Genomic DNA, 27,896 nt, shown 5'->3' on the forward strand with positions numbered 1-27,896 from the left:
GGAGGTGTCTCGAGGGGCGGGGGGGATGAGAGACGCTGTCTTAGAGGCGAGACTCCGCCAGTTCCCATGCAGCGAGGACCGTTCAGTCTCCCCTGTGGTCCCCATATGTGATCATGTAATATAGGAACTGTGATCCGATTGAGCTTGATTTGGAATAAGGCCGGTTGTGTTTGTCAGCTTAATTCTAAGTCAAGTTGGTGGTGTGTGCCAGCGTCTTTCCTCCAGTGCTTTTACATGAACATTTCTCACAAATAATACATCATTTGCTTTTCTGTATCAGTCTACTGTTTTTACATGACTTGAGTGAAGTACACAATAAATTGCACTGTTATCTGGTGATCCTAGACCCCACACGGAGTTACATGTGTGTATTACATTTATCAGACTCTGGATCTAGCCTCTGGTGATGAAGATGCTTTATCGAAGTTTTTCTAACATCTGCTTATCCCCTGTTAGAAGGAGGAAAAAGGCAAATGTGTCAGATCAAAAAGTTTCCAGACGGAGGAGATAAAAGTATCTTTTTTATCTTCCCTTACAGCGCAGCGACTAAGTACAGCTTGAAAGCGTCCCTTATTTGCGTTATCTTTCATCGATATCAATAATTAATTTGACAGCGCAATTAATTTCAAGAGAAGTTTGGGAAACAAACCACCCACCTCGAAACCATGTTCCGTAACGAGCACACCTAGTTATTTTTATTGAAATCACAAAGTCACGAACGAATTTGTCATGGGTGTCCCATTCACATTTTTAGGACTTGGGACTCGGAGGCGCACGGCCATCTCTGGTTTCGTTAGGAAAACATATAACTAACAAATTACTGATTGTTATCGCTGCATGCAAGCACTTCGGTTATAAAAGCAATTACTTTAGCTTTCACCCTTTGTGGTGTATGCATCATGCATGTTGGTACGTAGAACAGAATTTCTAACTATAATATTAGCGTTTTCAAAATTGTTTGTCGCTAGTTTGCTACTTTGCTTCTTGTCATATAAAACTGTAGAATAAACACTCCATATATCTTAACTATGTCTGCTTCTGTATCAGCATATCACACTCAAAATGTCATTAGCCACACCACTTCTCTCTCCACTTTTATTTCCCCTACTTGTATTTTAACCATGGAACAGCCCTTGATTTCGTATTTTGCTTTTACGGTAATTGGAAGTTCAAAATAGAAGGCATATAATTGCTTAGAAAATGAATTGAAATGAATACATACATGTCATGCCTTTTAGGTAAAATGAAAAGGGAAAGTAGTTATGATTATTATAAGAAGGTATTATCATAAATTAATTATAAAGAAAGTATCAATATTTTCAACGCATTTTTACTTGCTTAATTTTGTCAAGCCATGCTGGAAAGTTCCCTTTGCGCCAATAAAAAATTAAATCTAACGGCCTCCCAAATTCAAACGTGAACAACAGGGACCCCGCTGACAGGGGTGATATTCATAAAATAACCGGGGTAAGTGTGTGCCGATACACGCTCCTCGGCCGCCGTTCCCACGCCATGCAGAGAATGCCCCCTTTGAGACGACCGTCTGGGGGCGGCGTCTGAACAGCTGCGCGCCGCCCGTCCCAAATAGAGCACGGCTCGGCCTGCCGCGGGGGTGGTGGGGACAGCCCGCTCCCCGGCCGAGCACTGGTTACCGGAGCCCGCGGCGCGGGGGAGCGGCCGGCAGCTGCGCCCGGGCGTGGGAGTGTCTCCGTTCCCACGGCTGCCGCGGACGGCGCGCACCTGGCCCGTGCCGGCCACGGGTCGGCCGACCCCGTGACCCGTGCTGACGGGACGGACTCTAATGGATGCACGGACACGGCCTCCCCCCGGACACACAGGCGGGCACAAAATAACAGCCGTAATGGACAACAGGCAAAAACGGGCCACCGCGGACGCGCTAGTGCTTACCACCCGCGCTACTGCTATGCAGGCTCATAGATTACAAAAATTGAGGCTACTGGGCGACCAATAATTAGCTATGATAAGGCTATTGAGAGGCAATAAGTTTGATGCACGACTGGCATCATTAGTTATTGGCAAATCTGGTAGGCTATTTCGACCAGGACATATTTTCTGATAAATATGTACGTCCATGATTATGGCGACCATCTGTGTTCAGCTGATAGATTGTATGTAAACATGCGAATAATTACACTAAATTGAGACAGAATTACTTGGAAGCATCAGGTGGGCACCTACTTTCTTCTGTTTTGCTTTGCATTTTTGCTTTGCACCTTCTGTTTAATCAGCATATTTTGCGGTGCATCAATATATGTAGTTAGGTCAAAAACAATACAATAACTTGTTAGTGTAAATACCTCCTTAAAAAAACGGAAGGTACTGAAGTCGTCATGTTTTTACAATGTGGACTCTCAGTGATATCGGGTCTCCGATGCTTCCCGCGCACCTGTGGTTGCGCCGCTGTGCTGCGTTACAGTCACCAGATCGTGTGCTGTGGCAGCGTTGCAGTCCCCATTATTACGGCCCTAGGTATAGTCTCTCTTGAAAGTATCGCGACTCTGAGGGGAGGGCGCCATCTGTCTCAGCCGCGGTTGGGCGGAAAGTTTGAGAGCCGCTGGTAGCTTTGACCGAGGCCTGACACGCGGTGGCAGCCGGTGCGGCGGGCGAGGGGAGTGGTTGCGCAGGGATGGGGGGGGGCGGGCGGTCGCCGTGCGGTAACTTGTGATGGCAGTAAGCATGTGGTCAACGGGAGCCACCCTACTCGTAGAGGATTTTTTGAGATTTGTTTCATTACAAAGTTGAAAATTTGATCCGTCATCGGCACGACTACCTGCTACCACAGGTTTTTGGTATAACCCAGAAACCAGTGCACGAAGACGAAAAAAATCAGTTGCACCCGCTAACAGAATGCATCCGTGGTTGCAGGTGCACCCGCGAGCGGATTCCAATCACAAAAATATATGCTCTCTAGCCACATAGTCCTTTATTTGAACGTGCTCTCTTTTTTAATAAGCCGGCTAGCGAACAGCGACAAAAAATATTGACCGTCCAGCCGTTTTCTTTTTAAAAGCCTTATTTGATGCCAGGTTACCGCCCCCGCCCCCTCCCATGACCTGTTTACGTCGTTTAGAAGGCCTCTTCAGAGTATGGTTATGACGGAAATTTGCTTCGTTGTGATTTTACGTGTTACGCACACTGTGTTAACAGTGATCGGCGCCCACCAAGACAGACCAATGAGCGCCCGACTGGTGAACCCAAGCGGCGCCGGTATCCGCCTGGGGCGGTGGACGGGGTCAAGGGAGAGCGATACGAGCATGACCCCTGGCCGGCCTCCACCTGTTTCGACCCAGTTGTCAGCCGCTGGTGCGTGCGTCATACAGCAGTTCTTTTGCCGCTGGCGTATACACGATCACGATCCTATAGGATCGTGTCACAGCGTACGTTTTATGATACAGGCCATGACCTCACTGCTGGGGTCCTCAAACTGAATGGAATAGTTCGCCGAGCCGGCGCAGCCCGTGAAGCGATACTTTCAAGAGAGACTATACCGGGACCGAGCGGTACTTCTGTTCAGCGAATATTCGGCCTAGCAATTAACTAAACAAGAGGTCCTTATTCCTAAATCAGGCATTCTGTTTGAGAGCAATTACGATTTGTAGGACATACAAGTGCCCTTAAGTGTAATTTTCAAAAAAAAATGTTATTTATTTCTTTTTGGGAGCCTTGAAATTATGTGATTAATTTGCTTTTTGGTAGCCTTAATTTGCTTTTTGGAGCCTTGATTTGCTTTGCTTGTTATGACGCAATGATGTTGTTTATCTCTCTGGCTTGTTTATCTCTCTGGCTTGGCTTTTCCATCAAATTAATCGATACTCGGAGCCTCTGTGTTCAATTCTAATAAATAGTTGCTCGGTTTCAATAAACGTAAACATTCTAAATTACCTGTGGTAAGGATCCCGATGGAGCGTAATAGGGTGGCACAGATCTGATTTCAAAGTAATTACGACGACTATTTTATGCCACATTAGCGTTAGATATTGCTCGTAAATAGCAATACAGCATGATTCAGAAGCTGCTCAGAAGCTGTTTATGAATGCAGCACAGTAGTTCGGCCCGTTCGGCTCTCCTGGATGATCGAATACGACCTTGTCTGCTTTCTCGGCACGCTCTCAGTGCGGCATTCGTTCAGTAAAGCACACACGGCCGCTGTGTTTTCCAGCCGAGCATCTGCTTTCTGTCACGCCCACAGCCCCTGAAATAACACGTCTGCTCTCCCGACAATTTGTGGGGCGCTGGACCGTGTTTACACTCCGATCACCGTCCAAAAAAGACTGTCAGTTTACTCTTTTGCCCGCCACTTACTCCGGCGGCTAGGCCGTAAATGCGTCAATATTGACGGTGTGAAGGGCATGAGCTAACCCGAATCGGTTGGTGTGTGGAACGGGACGAGACGCGACCCTCTGCGACCCAGAAAAACACAAATCTGGGGAGTCGTCCTCGGTTCCCGCTGGCAGTCCGTAGCGTCTAGTGACTCCCCCCAGATCCAATTGCTTCGGTGGGGGAGTCCGGAGGGCGCGAATCACCGCGGGCTCTTCTTTCGCCGCTGCGCGCCGCCGGTATTTATTTACACTCGGCACGGGGAACTGGGGTCGCTCAGGGGCCGCGCACATGGGCAGAGGCGTGGGAACGGCGGCGAACTCGGCTCCGTAATGGGGGAAAGGAATGTCGGAGCACAGATGGCCAGCGTGCGCCGCCGCGCCGGCCGCCGCCGCCGGGCAATCACGTGCAGGCGACGGTCGGTTTTAGGGGCTCACTTTTCAACCCGTAATTAGGGGGATGTGTGAGCTTATTTGTTTCTGACGTAAGGTTCACCCTTCGCTGTCTCACGCAGGGCTTGTGGTCCGTATGGACTTGGTCAAGGTGTCACACTGGGCAAGAGTTGGATAAAACCCGTAGCGCCGCGTACGCCACGGCCGGTGATCTGAGAGGTCCGTTTCGGGGGGCTATAACCGTTTCTGGTGAGCCGATGTGTGTCAGGGGAGGGCCGGGCTGGCGGGCACCCGGTGATCATCGGCTGCTGGAGCTCCCAGCTGCGGCCGGAGCAGCGGCCCACAGGAACCACCACTTACCCTCAGACAATGGCACGGACGCCACGGAAAATCGGTAATACCAGCTCGGGGCGCACCGGCAGTAATTGAGCCCCAGCGGCTCTTCCAATGCAAATGTGGTTGCCAGTGGTGGTTATGCTCTCCAGCTACAGGAAAATGCATGTATTTGTGCCATATTCCGAGGGGGATTGCGGTTGCAGGCATGAATCAGAGCCAGCTTCCTTCGAGAAGGGACAGCCTGACCGTTATGAGGGCTGGTGTTGCATTTTAAATGGGGCTCTTCTGCGGAAATAACGATGCTTGCTACCATACGCTATATGAGCTAGGAATTAAAGCCAATGTATTGTTGAGTTATTTTATAATAAGAGGCTGGAAGTGGATATAAGCTTTGAACATTCATGATTGAGGGACATTTTCTCTTTTTACTTACATATTTATTGTTCTTAATTGTGTATGAGATAGTTCCAAATAGAAAACTTGCGTCAAAAGTGAAACGTTACCTTTTTCATTTATATATGATTACTTAAAAGTTGAAATGTGATTACGTATATCTTTCTTAGTCAATAAATTCTGAATTCCCTGGCTTATCAAATATACATCCGAGACTTTGTTTGCATTGAATCTACTGCATCTTTTGCCTTAGTTGACGAGCACAAAGCAGTAACCATTTTGTGGTAATTGTTTTATGGCAGCTAATAGCACCGCCCTCTTGCGTGAATAATTACTAATTGTATCAAATGTAGATTGCAGAACATCTTGTTTCCTGTGCGCACATTGGCTCAGTCGATTTCATCTTATGTTCAAAATGAAACTTAATGAAACCAGATCGCAACCAATTTTCGATAGTTTGCCCGGGCACTTCTGGCTAAATTGCTCAGGAAATCGGTCATTTGTTCGACTGACATAGGTACGCAACCCATGTGCGGCTCGATCATTAGGCTATGTCTCATGTGATATGTCAAAGCTAATGAGCAATAAACGTAAAATTTACTGGCGAAAGAACGCTATGAATAAAAACGAACACCACTTAACTCTTGCTATTGTATGTACAATCAAGTGAAGTATCGATAATTTGAAGTTCAATGATCACGCATTTAAGCATGTAAACGGCATCACTCAGAATGAAAGCTTTCATGTTTTATATCTTGCATGTAACAAATCACTAAAACTGCCGGCTAAAAGCTTAGTCGTCGTGTAAACTTTGTTGTCACCATTGCCACGCTGCCACACTGCACTAGTTTCAGCAGACAGGACGGCGAGGCACTGTCACCACTGTCAACTAAATGTCTCCGTAATAAACCAAATCCAGGCCGAAGAGCGTTCTGTCACCAGCCAGCTGCAGCTTTGTCATGTCGTCGTTTCACACGCCGACACCTGCAATGATGTAATACGGTAGTAGGCGTGAGTAACAGCTCATGGAAACTCGATTTAAAGAGCACGAATTAAACAGTCCCGTTTTAACCACCCAAATGAGAGTTGATGATGCTTGCGAGGGCGCATCTGCAATCTACATGGCCAACTTATGATGTTAAACCCCAAAATTACCCCCTTGTTGGCTTTACAACGTCGAAACTAACACGACCTGTAATTGCACTGAGCCTTGTCCGAGTCCCCAGCAGCTCAGCGTGGGACGGAGTGGCTACTGCTTCAGAAAACTATTACCGACGGGCCAATCTTCCTCAGACTTGAGTGCCGGGGGATGAGGGCAATTTCGAGGGGTCGGAGTGCAGTCGGTGTGACCTGTCCACACTGCGGTACCGTCAATCAGGGCACAGAGGGCGCCCGACCGTGGGAGCCGCCCGATTGTCTGAGGTAAACTGCCCCCTAATGAGCCTGCGGTCAGAGTGGGATGGCCATTGGCCCGCGGCCGGTGGGTGCCTTCATGGCAGGGGAAATGGGGGAGGGACTGTGGCGGGAAGGTGGCGAGACCATGTCGTGAGGCTTCACAAATTTTAACGATTGTGCTTTTATGCACTGCCTATATTTGTAGGTGTGTGACCGTGATATCATTTTTACTATTGACTGATCTAGTGGTATGTGTATTTTTATCCTCCTTTTGACTGATAAGTGGTTGTATGTACGTTGTACATTTATTACTTACTTAGTGATAGTGCTGTACTGTCCGTGAAAAGCAAAGTATACAAAGCGGCGTGCATATCTGATTGAAAAATGGCCCCATGAAATACAGATATGTAATATAAGTTCACCCACATTTCAACAAGCCTATAGTATATAGTATATGCAGGTCATCTAAGTATGCTCTGTGCTCACAGCTAACTTTGTTGTCATGTTCTCATTGATGGTCTGAACTACCCTTGGTGCTGTTCCCAAATTTGAAATTTTTACATATACATATGGTGCTCTTAGCCTGCGAATAGCAGGGCTGAGCACCAGAGGCTCGCCACCTAAGACTGAGAATAAGTATGGCTCACAGAGTCTCACTCTGGTCTGGTGGGTCGTCTGGGAGGATAATGCTATTATGCTTCACTTGCATTTACACAGCCAGCTGACGGCTGACCAGCGTCTCCATAAAAAGGATGAAGTTAGAGTCCATGAGCGTGCAACTGACGGCGTAAATGAATGCCCGCATCCGGGCTGACGTACAATTCATGTCATATGTGGGACGTAGGTGAAAGAGGGATCATTTCAATCTTTGTAGAATTTACAGCAGTTCGTTTTTTATGGTTCTGAAATATTTCGTATCATATTTTTTCATGATCCATAGGTGATTAGCATTGGTAAGGAGAGCGCAAAATGGCTGAAGTGTGGTAAGTGACTTTTGTTTTACCTAATATATTTTCGTTGTGACTATATACGATATCTACATCGCGTAAGCCTTTAACTTTACAAAATAAGTGCTGACATCCAGACATTCAATTGCTCAGAAAGAAAACATTTTCTTTTGTTTTATTTGCTAAAAAAATGAGACCTGTAGATTACTTGAATGAAATCGGTAAAACTCACATTATTTTCCAGTTAGCACCATAGCAAAGGCTACAGCACGTCTATGTTTTGCTGACGCTGCACAATGCACAATGCACATCATACATATCCATTTTCAGGTTTCCGTTGGCTTGCCAAGCTTTGGGCAAAGAGCGATTGGTTTAACATTAAAAGCACTTAAATAGGACTGTTTTCACGGACGATGGGGCGTCTGTAGGTATTCCAAGTGGATAATATGTGTTTCACACACCATTTGTGATTAAGGGCGCCCTCCAATTAAATTGGAAGGAAAACAGAGTCGGTAGACACCGGCAGTTTTGGACTGGAGAGGCGTAAAATCACCCCTTTGGTGCAGGGACGCTCGTTAAGGTCGTTATCGATGGGCGTCCCTGTCACCAGCGGGCGCCAAACTAATACCCTCGGCCCCATCGGAGCCGACACGGCCGGACAGCCTCTTACCAAACAAACAGCACCCTCCCTCCGCCCCGAAAACAGCGCAGTCGCCGCGGCCGACCGACCCTCGGTCCCCGCCCCGGCCACTATCGCCGCACTCGGACCCGCCTCAGACCAATTAACCGGCCCGGCTAATTGTGTTTTGTCCCTGGCGAGCGGTCGGGCCGGACCGGGCGTCACTGCGCCGGCCGTAGATTTATCGCTAATCGTGCCGCCGGGCTGCCCGGCGCCGTGTCGCCACCACAATCACCTTTTTAAGCGCGGCCGGCCCGGTCAGCTCAACACCTGCCTCTTTTTCCCACGGATCGGCTGATCTGGCGGCGGGCGGCCGGCGGCGCGACGGCTGCCTGCGGCCGGCTCAGCTCGGTTTACGGTGACGGCTTTGGAGGGCTTACACGGCGCGGTTGCATTGCAGCGGCGGCTTACAGCGAGCGGCGGCTGGGGATGGCGCGTGGCCGGCACGAGATCGACCGGCACGACCGGTGGGGCCGGCCGCTGAGCCAGCGCTGATGTCAGAGGGGTCGGCCCGCTGACCGCTGATGTAAGAGGGGTTGTCCCGCTGACAGCTGATGTAAGAGAAGTCCTCCGCTGGTGTGAGAGGGGTCTTTGATAATATCAGAGGCTCCTCTGCTGGTAACAGAGAGGTCCTGCCGATATCAGAAGGGTCTTCACCGCAGTGACCTTAGAGGGTCATGTCGTATTGCTTTCGTGATATCTGATTCATCCTAAACTGTTGTTGCGAAAATTGAAACGAAAAACAAACGCTAACAACTATGCGAGTGACACAAAATCAAAACTTTTGTTTTGTTTGAAACAAGCTAGTGAACGTTGAATTATGAACAACATATCGTGCCATTATTGTTGATAAATCCGGCAACGTCTTTGAATGTGGTATTTCTAACTAACAGCTCAGCCCATACCTAACTTCTCCATACCTAACTCCACCTAACTTTGCGATTTTTTATCTTCCACAGTACATATATAACCTGTGTCATATAATACGAGTAGATTTATATGTCACGATGAGCGGTTTCTAATACGCGCATAAAATGACAAAGCTGCGGTCATAAAAGCCCACGCGTGTCAGTCAGATGCCAACCCAACACGTCGCCCACGTGTATTATAGCTGGCGTCTCTTGTCCACATTTCACTGTGATGACATTTTCCCAGAAAGTCATCACATACGAGCACGACAGCAGCACTCAACTTTAACGTCCGTCGATAATTATCTTGCTGGCGTTCCCTTCCAAACTACTCGCTGGAAATTGAGACGCAGCGCCCGTCCCAGCTGTAGCGGCGACCGCAGAAGACAAATCTGTGTTATGGTTAGCCTGTTATCGCCATAGCAGGCCAGGTGGGCGTCATTACGGCCTGTGTTGCGCTAACTTGCAGTCGTTAGGGACCACACAGATGCACAGTGTAGCGTTTAAATGGAAGATAATTCCACCGGAAGTGCTCCTTTCTTGCTGACTTGTCTGAGAGAAAGGAGGCCTGGCAGAAAACTGCAATTATGATCCGGTGTAAGATAAATAAAGGCGTCGGGCTATTTATTAATAATATATCAACGCACTTGTGAACCTTTTTGAACGCAGTGATCGACACCGTCTCTCACTCCTCGGCCAGAAAGTTTGTTTGACTTGTATAAAAACTGCTGTTTTAGCATAATCAAGCATGAATCCTAATATTCATATAATTGTCATAAAAAGCGAAGGCACTTGTGTGGTCTTGAACAACTGCTATTTCAGAAAAAGGGCAGGAAATGCCCAGATGTCTCTGCCGGTCATCAAACGAAGGTAAACCGTTGTTCCCTTCATTTTGCCTCTCGTTGACCGTAGAATGAGTAATAACACATTATGTAGTCAAAGTCTGACACACTGCTGAGGAATCTGCAGCTGCGCGTGCGAGTTTCTGAGAACTTCCTGTCCGCTCGGACCCCCACCTTCACTTTTCACGCCCGAGCTGCGCTGATTCCTCCGAGTCGCCTCAGCGAACAAAGACGCGCTCAGCTTCCGTTTACGTCCAGCTCCGGAGGCGCCCTCCGGAACCGGGGCCCCTCGCTCAGGAAATTCTCCCAGTCTCCTCCGCTCACCATCTGCCAGCCATTGTTACACTTTCGCAGCGGCGGTGGCGGCGCGCCGCGTTCAAATCCGGCGCGCCGGCGGTGACGTCACCACGGCAGATCCGTGAGAAAATCGGACAGGTGGTGGCTAGCCGGCCGCACCACCCTTTTATGGGCCCAATCGGCTGCATCATTGGCCTCCGCCGGCCGCCGGCGCTGCTTATCTGATGCCGCCCTCAGAATGGTAAACAGCGCCGTGGAGCGATATGCAGGCGATACTGGCGCGGCGGCGGCGGTGGCGCGGCGCGCTGCAGCTGGCGAGCGCGCGTGACTCACGTGCGTCTTGCACGGGCACGTGCGCCGTGCACGGACAGCGGACATGTGTTAGACGCCGGGACCGGTCGGACAAATCGCGGCGGCGGGCAGACGAGACGGAGAAAGCTGGTACATATCACGTTCTACAGCTCAAAATCGACAGCGGATTTTGGTGAAGCTCTGATTTCATCTGAAGTGGCCGTCTAGGAACCGCCTTATCAACATTTTAAATAAAAAATGTTTGAATGGCCGCGTATGAAACTGACTAGTGAGCAAGAATTATGATCATCGGGAACCACCGGCAACTGGCAAGTATGTACTGCGGAATGTCTTTGTGACTTAATCCCATCTACTTGAAACTTAGAAGCTGAGATGAGTATTAACTCAACCTCAAATGAATATGGAACATCTCCACTGCGCGACTAAGCCCTTTGTTCCACGCCATCCGTCTTGTAATAGTTTCATCAGGCGGCTGGTTTTTACACGTCTGAACAGATAATCTAATGAAAAAACCGCTCGCACGTGAGTCAAAATTAAAGCCCCAAAAGATTTTTTGGCCCGAACACGTCGTAGGCGTCGTGTCGCTCCACGATGTGCTAGTTCTGACATTTGAAGCCCTTTTTATTCTAGGTAATGTTCCTTTGCCTTCCCCGTTAGATGTCTACCTCGGGTTACCTATTCGTTTAATTATGTCTGGTCGAATGGTCTTCATCCAATCTGATGGTAATTTTTCCATTCTCTCTTACCTCATTCCCAAGTAATGGACGGTTGAACTTTCCGAAACAGGGACATGCTTGAACATATGACATTTCAAGAATAGCGACGAGGGCCTGACTACCGCTGCAGATGTTCGGCAGGTCAGGTTTCTCATCGCACCCACGACGGGTTATGGACAGGCTGCAGCTCACGTTTTCGGCTATCTCCGCCGCATGTGTGGATAATTAGCGTCATTTTTGCCCCATGTGCGGCGACTTGTACGAACACGTGTTGGTTGGTGCTATCAGCACTGTGACAAATGTCGGCGAGGGCAAGTGGGGACTTGCACAAGGAGTTAACACGTTCCGAGAACATGACAGCTAGAGGAAATTGTGCAATTACTGCAGCACTTCGTTATTATCAAGTGACGTCCACCTGAGCAAATGACATTGCAACAAATAAGACTGAAATTATTATGTTTTTGCGCTGTCCAAGTGCTTGCTTTAATAGGGGATACATTTGCATAAGAATCCTGTACCTACTACAAAGCGACAGCATGCACGAATAAATGGTGATGCAAACAATAAGATACATTTATGCACTTCTCTTAACAATGCTGTGATGATATAGGGCATGAGATGTTTTTCACGGTTGTCGGTTGCCTTATTTTATTTATCTGCCTCGTATGTGTAAGTACATAGCAGAAATAAATACCTATGTGCAAGCATGTCCAGGTGCGCTTTTGCATTACTTTTCATCAAACTAGGAAACTTCATGAACACGAACAGCCAATGACTTGCAATTCGTCCACTGACAAAATCCAATCACCATTTGCAGTACCACACCCTCTGTTTCCATTATGTAACCCTGGCTGTGGCTACATCCACAATGACTGCTCTCTCTGAATGGCGTCATCAAACAGTAGTCGTAACTCGGTGTTAATGCCACCACCCCATTTCGATCGGTCGAAACTCAAATTCAGCACCGTCCGTGAAATTCATATCAGTGCGCCCTCGCACGCAAATCAGCGATTTCGATTGCGCCGCCATTGAGATACAGCCGACGAGTCCGGAAGCGGAGTCATCGATTTTGTTTCAATTGCGCGGCGTCATCCATTGAGATCGGCGGCGCGGGTGGAGCGTCACGTGCTTCCGTGACGCGCCCCGCCCGCGTCACGGTCACGCGGGACGTCACGTGCTCGCCACCCGCCGCCCCCGCCGCCGCCGCCGCCCGGCCGAGCCGTGGGAACCGGCGGCAGGTGTGCAGAGGCCAGTCATTACCAGCGCTGGAGCCCATTCACCGCGACGTGATCGCAATGGGATGCGGCCGGCGGCCCTTTTTCAGAATGACGGTTGCGCGCGGCGCGGCGCGGGCGTGGGACGCACGCGGCGCGCCGACCGCGAGTGGGCCTCGCGCGCGAGCTGTGACGCAGCGGTTTGGAGTGGGGGCCGGATGGGCGGGCCGGCGCCGGTCATTGATGAGTGCTCGGACGGATTAGCGCGCGCAGCACTGCGGTGGGGTTGGTCCGCGGCCACCGGCGCAGGTTCTCAATGGGGAGACCGGCAGCTGGGGCGACCAGCGAGGTCGGAATGACGACGGACGCGGCGCAAATCGGCCAGACGTGACGCGGCAGAATCGGCGCGGTTTGTCGCCCGGCGCTTCTGTCCCATCTGCTAAGCTGAGTGCTGCTCTCTGACATGTTTGGGTCCATCCAGAGCCGCGACCCAGCAGAAGGGGCCAATATTTTCGCCAAATCTGGTTCAAGTGTTGCGTTTTTCAGCGGCTGAATCCGGCCCTGACAGAAGGATTGGTAAAGCACTGCTCCGTTCAGCCACACGGCAGGCACGAACCGGTGGCAAGTCGTGGCGCATTGGAGGCGAATCGTGGCGCATGAGTGGCGAATCTGACGCGATCGTGCCCCCAGACATCCGCCCGCATCTCAACGGCGACCCCCGTCGGATCGGTTTGTGCATGGCCTGTCAGACAAAGACGGAACATTGCTGTGTGTTCTGACCAAACATATTCGCACTGGTCTGACTTAATGCTACATTTCATCATGCAGTACAGATAGTTTTATTCCCAGCCTGAGGGCTTATGCCAAAAGCATTTTTTATTGTTTTAAAGTAGGTACTTAACCTTTTTTGGCTCCACAAAGCCATGAAAATAACAGATAAGCCCTAGAAGTGGCGTTGCTGAATGTGCGCAAATGCAGATGCAAAACGATCATAAATAACAACTCAATCTAGGTCGATTTTGTTCCTTTTCCTTTTGTTCCTTCACAGCGAACGCCTTTTTCTGCCTTAAAACTTCTTTGAAAAAAATACTCCGAATGTGTCCGCAAACCTTTTTTCGATAAAAATATATGAACAGTGGCCCAGAAACGACAACAAACCGCCGCTTGATGCTCGGTAGCCCGGAAGCACCGAAGGGATTCAGAAGTATACTGAGCTAAGACTGACTGGAGGAGCCTCGGGTACACATCAGCATACAAGTCACCGCTGAGGACAGGAGCGGTGACGCGGGCTGAGCTGCGCCAGCTCGGGACCGTCTGCCGGCCTCGGCAGCCCGCCCGATACGGGCTGCTCAGCCGGCGGCGCGTCTCCGTTTACGACACAGCTCGGCCGCATACTAAGCTGCGGCGAGCGTTCACTGTGGGAACCAGCGGCAGGTGGGCCGCGAGACGCTTATCTGATCCCGCGGCGCATTCCTCCGACCAGGGGCGCGTCCCGCCCGCCGCCGCCGAGCCGAGACGACGCGCCGACGACAGCCGGCGACGACGGAGCGTCGCTGTCGACGACACCCCTGCAGACGCCGCGGATACGGATTCTGAGCAGTAATCGCCACGCACTTTTAGAATGTGGATCGCTCATGATTGTTCAATACAATACAATACAATACAATACGCCGACGAAGAGGGTCGGTTTCATGGGAACGGGAGCAGAACTCCGCGTGGGATGATATCTGGCGGTGTGTCGGCTTATCGGAGCTTTTCCCGCGGTGGTGAGGAAAGTCGGTGGCCGGTGGTGGTGGATCAGCAGGAACAGAAGGATGATTGGCCGTCATTGACGGCTCGGGCAGTCGGTAATGGGTGTGGGAGAGGCGGCCCGGTGGCTCTCCCAGGCGGTCCGGGTCCGCCCTCCCACCCAGCGGGTCCGCCCCTCGCACTCAGTCCACGATCGGTATCGGTCGATCGGACAGCAGACGTCGGCACGGGTTCGGTTTCCACTGGTCTCCCCGGGGCCCTGTCGCTGCCTTGTTGGCCACTCAGGCCGTCCAAACAGCTTTACCACAAGACAGCTGATGGACAGGAAGACAGGAGGCCCAACAATCACTTCTGCTGTGCAGCTTGCATGCTCTTTGTTACGGGCTGAAATAAAACAATATAAAATAACCCTTAGTGCCGTCTCCCCACCCTCTGTCCCGTATCTCTCATCAGTGCACCACCGTTTAGCAATAACGCCACCCTCCGAGCCTCCGTGGAAGCCCCCTCCCCTCCCGTCCCCACCTCATCAGCGTCTGCAGTCGGCCGGCTTCCTGAGCCGCCCGGCAGCCACCCATATGGACCCTCCGGGGGCGCCCAAATCACTCTCGGTTGGCCCTCGGCGCCCGCATGCTCGACCGGCTCGCTCCGTGGGAGAATCGGGCAGGTGCCGCCGAGGAGGTCCGATCCGTGGGAGCCGGCGGCAGGTGGAGGCGGCCGCGGCTGTTCGGCGGCCTCCTCGGCCCCCCGCCGGCGCCGCGCCGCCGCCTCTGACCCAGTGGCGGCCGTGGGAGTCTGCGGCAGGTGGTGCAGCGCCGCGGCCGTAATCGCGCCCGTGATGCTGCTCCGGATTACACCGATTACGGGTGGATCAAGACGCTGTGCGGGCGCGCCCGGCCGGTCACCGTCGCCGGCGGCGGACCGGGCCAGATCGGAGCCTGATTGAGAGGCCGCCGGATTGATGAACTCGCCCGAGAGGGTTGTCACCGATGATGGACGGCCCCGCTCAGCTGAAGGACGGGTGGAGGACGAGGAACCAGCTGGGATGGCGCGGATTAGGGCTGTTTGTGTGGGGAGTGAGCGCCGTAGCAGATAATTGCGTTTGTTTGATAGATAAGAAGCTCTCGATCGATGAAAGTGGTGTTAAATCTGAACGGTGACAAGGTGAAGAAGTTATTAGTGAGGCGGTGAAGTGAAAACACGTTTGTGGAAAACGTTAGCCACAAATTGATTCTTTTTGCCAATGACACAGCCGTCTTGGGGCGTTTTGTTAGCGTTGTTTGGCTTACAATCATACACGGCTGAAAACATTCCACTTCCAATTAATGAAATTAGGAAAATTAAGAAAATAACCAAACTATGTCCTATATATGTCCTTGTAACGAATACATATCAACAGTCCCATCATATATCATAGAAATGAGCGGCTCTGAGTTTTGAATGGCCCCCTATACCCTGAACAACCAGCTGCTCGTCCAAAGTTGGTAAGGAAGCCTCACCTCCGCCCATTCATTGCGATGGGCTGAAGGATAATGCAGCCGTGTTACCTTACGCCACCTGTCCCATTGCAAAACCGCTGGACATTAGTCCTGCTTACAGCCTGCCATTCATCTGACAATGTTCAGTGTTGTTCTCTACAAATGATGTCAGCATATAATGTGGCATTTAATTCTAGGACACGACCAAATGCCAGCTGATTCATTGCGCCGGTCGTCATATGCGTTGACAGGCGAGAAGCGGCATTTTTCACAATTTGCACATTACATAGCTGCTTTTAGCTGGGAAATATGAACGTCAGCTGTACTGTACCATATTGTATCTTATAACTTAGTACGGCTGGCTGAGACGCTGCGCTTGTCGTGAAAGGTCTGTTGATTATGTATATTCCGGCGTTTTAATTTTAGCTGCGTTTTATAGCGGCGTTTTTCGTGAAAAAAAATATGAATAAATAGTTTGCGATTCCAAAAAACCATGATAGGTACTATAAAAGACTTTCACTCAGAATGACAGCTTAAAACATGGTAATGTCCTCCAGACCGATCGATACTAAAAAAAACGATATCACTCAGGTCCCGAAAGATTTCAACAGCCCTAACAGTGTTGAAAAATATGAGAATTGAGGACAAATGATGTTTTGCAACACATCAAGCACAATATAGCCTTCCACATCCAAACTGGGCTCTGCTTAGAACATTGCAATTATTCCCATAACTTTGTAGCATGGTATATTTTAAGCGTGGCTGCACATGGGAAATAATCCACAGATCACGCACTAGGTCTCCAGTCAAGGTTCCTTCAAGTCAGTACTTATATAATCCATCATTCACCTAATGGTGTTACACGCGTAAATACTTTTGCGTGCCGAGTGCGGCTTATCGTGTCACGTATATATCAACGTTCTCTATAATCTCCCAAGCTGCACAGAAAACGATTGTTCATTTGAAGGTGTGTCTTGCATATTTACGTATTTAGCTATGCACTGGGGATTAAGGCTGTCACCAACCCACTTAGCAGGTCAATCCAATCCGATCCAAGATCAAATATAGGCAGGATTTTGCTTGTCAGGACACTCCCCTTTAACGTTGGTACAGTGGATGTGCGACTTCGCTGAAAATTGCTAGAGCCGTTTGATAATTAATTCAACGACAGCTGAACATGAGTCACAAAACAGCCGGCCCATTGATGAAACTTGTATCCATGTGGAAAAACTGCGAAATAATCCGTTAAGAAAACTTACTATGCGGTATGCATCATGTGCTGGCTTAACATGGCAAAACATGAGCAAAATACCAACTTTTTACCGAATTCTGAGCCTCTTTTACATTAGTGAGGATTCATAATACCAACAAAATACCAAACTCTTCCTCACTCACTCGTCTCGACTGGCTTGCATATTGTGATTTGAAAGCTAGTTCTTTTTCAAAAATTTCTTAAGTTTCGTATTTGTTATGTATGAAACACCGAAACGCAAGCCACTAAAACTTGGATTGATCCTCCCCCGTTGTGACTAGCGTGGCGGTCTTTTTTCGATCACATCACTATTGAGATGCAGGTGGCACCGATACTATCACGCCTGTTGTGGCCACCGTAAATTATACCTTATCACAAATCTAAACCCAAGTAACGGCATTCACGACCACGCTCTCAAAGCCAGCGTACTTTGGGTGTAATCTGGCAAATATTGACTGGAGCTGGCCCTCCGAAATTTACTTAGGTCTACGTACGAGTAGCTGATCAGTGATCAAATAGCATACCTCGACTGGCCTGTGAGTGAAGTTTGTGCAGTGTGCGCCGCGCGTCTCTATCAGAACCGATACTCGGCGTGGCTCGGTTCTGGTAAACGTGATTTTTCTCTGCTTTCCACGACCAGCCGATTATTGTGACGTGGCTGAGGCCGAGAATGCTTGAACGACGCCAGAACAGATGCATTTTAGCATCACATCATGCGAATTTGTGAGCATGAGTCAGTGCGTGTGTGAACGTAAGCCACTCCTATAGACCTATCACGTACAGATTAGAGGGCGCAAATTGCGATCGCTGCATTTTTTTTTTTTTGCACTAGCTCTTAGAGTGCGAAACTATAGATATATCACATAGGTAAGCACACTTAATGAAGACGCATTGCATTAGAAACCAGATTGACCGCCCCTGATGTTATCATCCACTCAAAATCATTCGTTCTCCGAGGTTTACTCTGCAACAGATGATATGAACTTTTTTGGGTAAATGGGTGCCATCACTTGCATATCACACCAGTCAGCGCTCTTTTCCTGACACTGCCCCCGAACCTTTGTGCCGCTCCTCTCGATTCCAGGAGAGGAGGCTCGATAAATGCATGCTTTGTTTCCTTCCCTATCAGCTCCCGCAGTTTCCTCTGGTACCCTGCCGCTCTAGTTCCCAGACCTGGGGCCGCCGACCCCTGCAGATCCCGGTGTCCCGGCGGTCGGTCGACGCAGGCACGCGGCCTTGCCAGCCGATCGATATCACTGCTCCACCACCGGGCCCATCGGCACGCGCGTGGGAACCGGCCTTTAAAGCGCTCAATGGCGCCGACACGGGCGCACGTGCCGCTCGCATTCCGGAGCATTGAAGCGCCGGGCGCAGCACCTGACCCGGTGGAACGCCGCGGGCCGGGCCGGGGGAGCCGGCGCCCCGGGCGTCCCGGCGCCCGGGGCGGCAGCCGGCCCGCGGGGCGCGCGGCGACGGCCCGCATTCCGACGCAGGGGACCACACCTGTCGGAATGCGGTCCGGCCGACGCCGTGGGCGCGTCGGAATGCACGCGACAGACGGCCGTCGGTGCTTTGGAATTCACGCGTGCAAACGTCGGCGTCGGCGTCGTCGTCGCCGGCGTCGGTGTCGAAACGAACAGCGGCAGCTGTGGAGGTGCGGTACGGTGAGCGCGGATGGCCAGCGCAGGCACCGGTGTCGATATGAGCACCATGAGGTGTTCCCCAAGGCTGCGCGGCCCAAAACTGTGTCAGACGGCTGGTGGGCGGCCTGATGGAGCCCGAGGCGGCGGTAAAAAGTGCCTTACTCTCCAGCTGCCACGCACGAGCCGTGAGGCACCTCCTCTTGCTCGAGTTATGTAAATTACCGGACGCTACACAATGGAGCGCGCTGCCAGGTATGCGGCGACTAGCCAGAGCGGTGGGCGGAGAAAGGTAGAAAATTGGGAGATCGGATAAGGCAGGCGTTGGGCGCTGCGCGAGCCAGGTCCACAGGGTATTTCCTGTCGTGTGAGATCGACTTTTATGGCGTGAAATTGGGTCGATTTACGGCTGATACACATGTAAGCGGGCCGTTACCTGAGTGGTAGTAATTAGAAGGGACAGCGAATAGTTGGTCAGCCGCACAATGCGTCGGATGACTCGGACCGAACTAGATCACAACACGAAAGGGCAATCGAAACGGCCGTTTGACGAATTGCGTTTGGACGTTTGGTATTCGCCGCGGCTGCTTGTGGCTCCATTGTACTGTCAGGTGGAATAAAGCACCGCAAAACATCGCGGCAGATTACTGTGAACGAGATTCATGAGCTTTTTTACAGACGGTGATGTGAAGTCAAACTTTTTGTGCACGTATGGGATGTGTCATACAGACTTAGCGAGTGCTCGTATGGTAAGGTATGGTATTCTATAATGTAGGTAAATGACTGATTCAAGGTGAAACCGAAAAATTGTGACATTTGGTTCTCCCGTTCTCTGAAAAAGCGTGCGACTTATATGTGATATTCAGTGTTAAAAAGGAAGAGCAACACGACTAACCTAGCCTGCATTTCGGTGAATGCTTACATCATCTGCTCAGTGCTTTCAGTGGCCCATTCAGTGTTGTCATTCCAAGCCAAATTGATGGACGGTATTGGTGGCCGCTTAGCATAATCTGCAAGAGACAAGATAGTAGCAAAATGGTTAGCGACGAGCGGCAAACGCCATACATCGTGACATGAACGGCTATCTATTATTCAGCTAGCCCGGCCCTGCATCCGATCAGCGAAATCATTTGTCATTTGTCAAATACCGCCGTGTCCCCACACTGTCCAATGATATGTAAGCTTTCTCCAAGAACGATGATATGTGATGTAAGTTGTAGGCCGTGCTGTCCGATTATTATGTTCGGTAGTGCAAAAACGTCATTGGCTTATTTTGAGCGTGAAAGCTTGCAATTCAATGGAAAAATAAACGTACAGAGCGAAAAAAGTTAGCAGACAGTAGGCACTCAGTGACCATTTGCCAGCACCCATACACCTGTTCTGCCAAATTGCTGCAATTCTGAGTTCCGTGCATTTGAGACGGCCCATCGTATGTATATTGACATCGTAGGCGTTTGAGATGGCCCACTGTGTCCGTGTCCTACAGAAGCCCGTGGTCAGAATTTATTAAAAATACGTAGGACCTGCCGATTGTCGAACTCAATATGACTCATCATGATTGTTGTTTAGAGATAACCTTGCCGGCATAGGATTCATGGATATTTCTATTCTTATTTTATTTTCACTGCGCTGCCATGTGCCGTGTGCGGATGCCACATGGCCGAGGTCAATGAGGAATCTTTCCTCCATAGCTAAGATGGCTCCACGCAAACACCACACATGGCCCGCTAATCCAGCGCCTGTCCTTGTGCTGTCTGTCAGTGGTGCCGCTGTCTTCAGAGGCAACCCTGCGCCCTCATCTCCCCCCTCCCGGCAGCCCGCGTCAGCAGTCATCGGAGCCGGCCGAGCGCGCGGTCGGCGCTTTTTCCCGCCGTCTTCGGGACAGCGCCGCGCCGCGTCCCTCCGTCTTCAGGCTCCGTCTCGGGCCGGCCGCCCGCTGCGCGAGCACTGCACGTGCGCCCTCCCCCTCCCCTCACCCCGCCCCACTATACGGCGCCCCCACTACGCGCGGCCGGCGGCGGCGGCGGCGGCGGCGGCGGCATCTGGGCGCCAGGTGCGTCGCGCCTCGCGCGCTGTGGGAATGTCTGCGTTCCCACGCCGCGGCGGCCGCCCCCCGCGCGCCGGGCGCCGCGCGCACCTGGCGGCCGCCGCTTAAAACCGGCCGCCGCCGCCGCCGTCGGCATTACGGTCTGAGCCGGCGAGCGGTGAGGAGCTCCAGCGAGAGAGGCGATATCAGTGAGCGAGACACGTGCTGACGAGCGGTGAAACGAACAGAGACGAGATGGCACCCTGCCAAGTGATCCCTTCGGAGTCGGCGAGCCCCAGCGACTACAAAAAGGTGAGCATCGGCTGCAGTTTTTTATTACAGCATCTTAAAATCTACTTTTTGCAATTTGTACTTTAAAAATATTTCGAGTTCAATGCTTTGTTCTCCTTTTACGTTTCAACGCTTAGTTTCACCATTAGTCGCATGGAATTGTTCTCGCCCATTGCCTGCTGTCACTGTTTGCACATTGGACAAGGTCTTGACGGTCTCTTTCCGCTGTTCCTCAGGTTCTGAAACCTCTGCTGGAGCGTCGGCGTCGGGCGCGCATCAACCGCTGCCTGGACCAGATGCGCGACCTCATGGTGGACGCGCTGTCCATGGAGGGCGACAGCGCCGCCAAGCTGGAGAAGGCCGACGTCCTGGAGCTGGCTGTGCGTCACCTTCAGAAGCTGCAGGCGCAGCGGCGCGCCGCCGCCCCCGCTGCCCCGGCCGCGCCGGCCGCCAGCCCTCAGATCGAGCTGGATCGGTACCGCGCCGGGTTCTCCGCCGCCGCCACCGTCGTCAGCCGGGCCCTGGCCTTCACCCCTGGCGTGGACGTGGAGCTGGGCACCCGCGTGATGCAGCACCTGGGCAGCTCGTTCCGCGCGCTCGACCAGCGCCGGCTGTCTGCGCCGCTGACGGTGGAGGTGCCCCAGTTCCGCACCCGGGTGCCGGTGACGGCGTGCCCGGCCAGCCCGGCCGACAGCTGCAGCTCTGGCTACTCGAGCGGCGCCGACAGCGGTCTCCTCACCGTGGTGACTCCGGTGTCTGCGGCCCCGCGCGCGCCGGCCTCCTCCCAGTGCAGCCCCAGCCCGCTGAACCTGAAGCTGGGCGACGAGGGTATGTGGCGGCCATGGTGAACGGGCTGTCGCAGCTCGGCGCTGCCGGAGGGCTTTCAGAGACTGCCCGGCCATGGGGGCCGAGAGGGGCGTGCTGTGATATTGGGCCGCTGTGATAACTGTTTGCTTTTTGTGTGCTTTGTTTGTAGTCAAGTTGTTTGTGCAGAGGTGACGTTCAGTTTCATTCAAGGCTGTACAATACACCTTATGATGTGTGTTATATCATGCTTTTTTAGCTCATGGGTAACTAGAGGATGTAATAAGGGGACGGTCCTCATTGTACGAACATAACCGGTACGCCTGCTGAAGCGTATACAGAGCTGCACGATCACGCACCGATACAACAACTATCCGAGAGCGTGACCGCAGCAGAAGGCTAACGTAGGCCGTAGGTAGGTACAAAAAAGGTTGCATCATGAGAGGAATAATTTTTAATTAACGCGCAACCGACGGACGGGCCACCAGCGCGGGAAGGAATAATGCTTATCAAAGTTAACGGGTTTAGAAACAACACGTGCATTACATCAACACATCAGGGCAGTCGCACTCAGGACTATCACAGGTTAAATTGAGAGATCCGATTGTGCGCCATTAGATAATTACGCAAAACATTATTCCCGATTCTCTGCTAAAACGCGGTAACGAGATAACGTCGCGTAGTGCGTACCGAAATCAACCATAACTAATAACTATACTGGTTGACAAGACGAGCTCCCTTCCCTAGGCGCATAACCTGAACCAATACCCAGGAAGGACCGTCCGTCGAATACCGGCTACAATCACGGATATTTTCGCTGAAGGAGTACATACCTTACCTTTATGATACTAGCAAAAGACAGCGCGAGAGCGTGAATTATCCGATGCAACTGCAACAGCAAGAGTTGGGCACAAAATGAGCTTTATAGTCGTCGCGCCCTGAATCCACAATAAACAACAGCAAGGCGATGTTACCGTAACATTTAACATTAACATCGAGCCTAACGTGAAGGTACCGCCCTATGGAATTCTGAATTCTAAATACTTGTGAGCTAAAAGGAACTTTTTTTGCCAGACTAAGAACTTCATGAAATGATGAAATCTGAGGGGTGATTTGAAATCAATAGACCACCCTATTTTAATTGGAGGCTACGTAAACAGCGAAAACAGCTTAAAACAAACAGCGAAAACAGCTGGCTTTTGGTTTTAAGCCAGCTCATGGTACTGATATGGCAATATATGCAGTCAAAGAAATTTCAGATTATTACCTTAGAAACAATAGTGCCGTGTATGTTTGTTTTCTGGATGCATCAAAAGCTTTTGATAGAGTGAATCACTGGAAACTCTATGACAAACTTTTAAAGCGTGGAATTGATAAAAGCCTCGTTAAACTTCTAGTTGAATGGTACGGTACTCAGCTTTTTCACGTCAAATGGGGTGGTGTCACAACTGGCGGTTTTAATGTAAGTAACGGCGTGAGGCAGGGAGGTATACTTTCCCCCTTCATGTTCAATGTGTATATAGACTCTCTTTCTTCAGCACTGGATGAAACTGGCGTTGGCTGCCGTTATTTAGGCAGCATGAATCACATTGCTTATGCTGATGATGTCATACTTCTTTCGCCATCTCACCATGGCTTGCAAGTGCTCTTGAATACTTGCGAACGATTTGCAGAGGAGTATGATATCAAGTACAACCATGGGCGGCGCCACCGGGGGGGACGGGGGGGACAGGTCCCCCGCTATCGAAAGTTAGGGGGGTACAGTACCCCCCTATCGGCGAGGCCCGTTCAGTTGTTGATAATAATGCATTGTAGAGTTATCCGTCGCATTTAATGCATCGTTTGTTAATCAAGGCAGGTTCTGAATAAGATTGCTGTTGGGATGTATCGCAGGGGGTCCTGGCCATCTGCAAAAGGTGTGGAGCTGTGATGCCTGTAGTTATAAGGTAATCGGCAGGGCCTCGGGGATCGTGCCCCCCCCTTTTTGGGGCGCCAGGCAGGGTTATTACCTCCCCACCCCACTGCCAGACCCCATTGCCGACAAAATCAAGTTCACTGAAATTCCATAGATTTCCGTTACTATATGGATATTTTCCATTCCTAATAAGTCAAATTCAAGCATGGCAGTTATACCACAGGAACCATTTGAAATCTATGCCATTTAACCCCAGCACTTGTGGGGAGAAGTGTTCGGATAGATCACAGGCACGACCAAAAAAGCACGCAGTAAGTAGCACAAGACCATATAATTGGATAGCATCGGCTCCCTCTCGTCAAGGGGTTCGATAGCACTCGTTTTTTTCTGCAAAACTAAGTTCGGTCGGCGGCCGAACGGCTGGGGGTCTAATCGAGCCCCCCACCCCTCCCCTTCTTACGTCAGCGGCTGTGAAAATGCCATTACCAGCTGTTGAAACATGGCAGTTGCTTTTGCATGAGTGCACGAAAGGGTTTTAGGTACGTGAGACGTGAAAGGTTCTACATGAAAATTGAGATAACCCAGCTTATCAAATTGTGCTCACTGTGGTGCGCTCGGTTTTACCTTGACTGGTCTTTGAATTCTGGGGTGAAACAGACCAGTCAAGAAACCTGTTCCATAAGGAGAGCCACTAATGCTAAAGAGATGAGGGATGAGGTTTCCGGAGACCTTCATTACCTCCCAAAGGGTGTACCCCGCCATTTGCCAATCCCTGCTGTATAGGTAGTTGTTACGATTGGAGAGTGAATATGAGAACGATACAGGTCGTGCCAGCTCGATCATGACGAACACAATGGTGCCGACATCACAGCTCTACTGCCATTTTTGACGAAGTTAATCAACAAGGACCGGAATCCTACCCTGGGGCATTTCACCTGCAGAGGTCGCCGGACCTGAGACCCTTTCACTCATTTTTTTTTTCAACGGTGCATGCGCTCGTTTTTCCCGCGAAGCTCTTGGCAAGTAAAATCCATCAGAAAGTGTGATCAAATAACGGTTGGTGACCTTCCATGACCTAGCATGACCTTTTGAGTGCCCACCGATGACATGACCACTGGGCACTGACAACTAGCCATTAGCTGCACCCTGCCCGTTGCATATGGATCAGGTGGTGATGTCATGATTCTGAAATTATATTGCAGTTTTGGCGCACTTGTCAGAGCAGAAGACATTCCCACTTTTCCTCCATGACTATATAATGGTGAAGCCCTGAAGCTGACCAGACGTAAGATCGAAAATTTGAAAGTACGAAACGTAAGAATAGTTGGCACTGCTACTCATACCTAAGCAATTCGCAGCTTGTAGGAAACCAGCTTTGAGTTGGCAAGACTGCAAATTTTGATTTAGAGGCAAGGATGCTGGAAAAGGTGATCGATCTTAGGTGTCCTAGGATAAGTTTGGAAACAGGATGCACCATTCGATGTGTTTTGGGCTTTGCCAAGTTTCGCGGCGTTACGTGCCTCGTTTTTTTGCATACACGATCAGTATCTACTTTTGGGATTTTCGAGTTTCGGTCCCCGTCCCCCCCTATCGAAAACCCGTGGCGCCGCCCCTGAGTACAACACGAAGAAAACTGTATGCTTGATTATGCGTCCAAAGGCTTTGAAAAATCTTAAAACTCCTGAGCTGTCTCTTTGTGGCACAATATTAAGAGTTGTAAGTGAGTACAAATATCTTGGTTACTTCATGACTGACAATGTGCGTGATGATCTTGAGATTCAGCAGCAATATCGTATGCTGTGCTGTAGAACCAATTCGCTCATTCGCAAATTTGGCATGTGTACGTATGCTGTGAAAAAGTATTTATTCACGACCTACTGTGCTTCTGTGTACTGTGTTCACTTGTGGCGTGCTTATAGTGCTGCGGTTATAAGAAAATTCAAAGTGTGTCTTAACAATGCTGTCAGAATATTCTTTGGCTACTCCAGGTTCTGTAGCGCTTCGTCTATGCATGTGTGTGAAGGATTAGATAATTTTGACGTGATGTACCGAAAAGCAGCATGGGGTTTCATGCAGCGTTTAGATGCATCCACCAACGCGATCATCAATGTCCTGGTTGACAGTGACATACGCCGGCGATCACCGCTAAGAGCGGCATGGAATGATGCTCTGGGAGTGCCATGAATCTTCATGTTATGTAGCATTGGACTAAGTGTCTGTAAATACAAAGTTCTCTCTCTCTCTCTCTCTCTCTCTCTCTCTCTCTCTCTCTCTCTCTCTCTCTCTCTCTCTCTCTCTCTCTCTCTCTCTCTCTCTCTCTCTCTCTTAACTGCTGAGTGCTGCGCATCGCAATAAAATTTTACAATGATGTATAGGATACGGGTTCGGACTTCCGATATCCGAGTTACAGTGAAATCGCTTTTATCATAGGTATTGACTATTGGTGGGGAATAAATGCTTTGCCCACGCCAGCCCACGCTTATAGAGAGCTTCCAACAATCCGTGAATAAAACCTAAATAGGGCACAGGTTGCTAGTTGCATGGTTTAGGCACCTACGCGTTTCTAGAAACTCGTGATTTTCGACTGTACGCAAAATGCTTATTACGGAGCGAGCGAAGCGAGCGTAGTCTTTCCTTAGATTAACGGAAATTTCTGAGTATGAGCGGCCGGCCGGCCGGCCGTGGTCACGCTTTTGCGACGCTTATATCTCAGCAACCACTTGACCGATTTACACGCGGTAATTTTTGTAGGGTAGCTTCATTCCTTCTACCAAGTATTGGACTATTCCCGATGCATGTGGGTGACCCCTTATGCACGTGCCACGTGCAAAACGAAGAGGTGTCACTTTTGTAATTGTTGCAATATCTCGGTAACTACTTGGCCGATTGCGCTGAAAGTTGGCATGCAGGTAGGCACCCTCTAGGCAATGCATATCCATGTGCCAGAGTTGGGGTGCTGCTGCACGTGCGCACGTGCAGGGGTCGATTCCAGATCTCGAGAACGGCTGGACCGATGGCGCTCAAATTTGGTACATGGTTAGGGACCGGTTAGTAGGGTGCAGTGCAAAAGTCAGTTGGGACCCATTTTGCACGTGCGCACGTGCAGGGTGCCGCTTCCAGATCTCGAGAACGGCTGGGCCGATTGTGCTCAAATTTGGCACATCGCAAGAGACCGGTTAGTAGGGTGCCGTGCACAAGTCAGCTGGAGGTACCCCCTCGAAATTTCGCACGTGCAAGGCTCACCCTCTCGCTCGCTCCGTTAGTCGCCCCAAAAGGCGTTATACTGGTAAATTATAATCAACCATATCAATACCGGTTACATACCTACGTTAATGCGTATGAAACAATTGAAATAACAAAATAGTAGGGGAAAGTGGGGTAAGACGGGCACCTTAACTTTGGAGCCATTTTTCGGCCGGTTAGAAACATCATAGAAACGGGAAACTGAGTGAAAACCTTTTACAGACATTTTACTTCCATTTGCCAGAAGATGAGACTTAGACCTGACTCAACAAATAAACTGCAGCTATTTTTGCAAAACCTTGCAAAAACCCATCTTACCCCACTCCATGGGGTAAGACGGTCACATGGGTAGGGCAAGACGGCCAGCTTCTTTCACCGACCAGCACAGCTCGCAGCAAATGCCCGAGATTAGCCGCATTGATACAGTCGCTCGTTGGTCTCAAGTGCTTCGGAAATGGCAGTATACGAGATTCGTGCAGAAGGCGTATACTCGTATATAGGCCCTAGTTCAGAAGCCATGTAGAGCCGTTTTTCACATTCATTATTCGAGAATAAACTGTGCCGAAGGAATATTGCTAACATGTCTGTGAGTATCGGAATCGAACATATTCTTATCAGAAATGCTTCTTTTTTCCTACAGCAACAAAAATATTTTTACCATTACAGACCCATCGGATTCATAGTTGCCCGTCTTACCCCAAACTCAATGTCAGAAGTTCAGCACGATTTTTC

At 50.4% G+C, this 27,896-nt stretch overlaps 1 protein-coding gene across 1 annotated transcript; it reads left to right on the forward strand.

Moving 5' to 3' along the window:
* The first annotated feature begins 21,063 nt into the window (after positions 1-21,063).
* Positions 21,064-22,249, forward strand: LOC122392178 (enhancer of split mbeta protein-like). The gene is made up of 2 exons (XM_043386780.1): positions 21,064-21,223; positions 21,439-22,249. Exons 1-2 carry the CDS (start codon positions 21,167-21,169, stop codon positions 22,048-22,050), a joined length of 669 nt encoding a protein of 222 aa, XP_043242715.1. The 5' UTR covers positions 21,064-21,166; the 3' UTR covers positions 22,051-22,249.
* Positions 22,250-27,896: the final 5,647 nt, after the last annotated feature.

The sequence above is a fragment of the Amphibalanus amphitrite genome, unplaced genomic scaffold (assembly GCF_019059575.1).
Source record: "Amphibalanus amphitrite isolate SeventyFive unplaced genomic scaffold, NRLGWU_Aamphi_draft 000473F_arrow, whole genome shotgun sequence".
Lineage (NCBI taxonomy): Eukaryota > Metazoa > Arthropoda > Thecostraca > Balanomorpha > Balanidae > Amphibalanus > Amphibalanus amphitrite.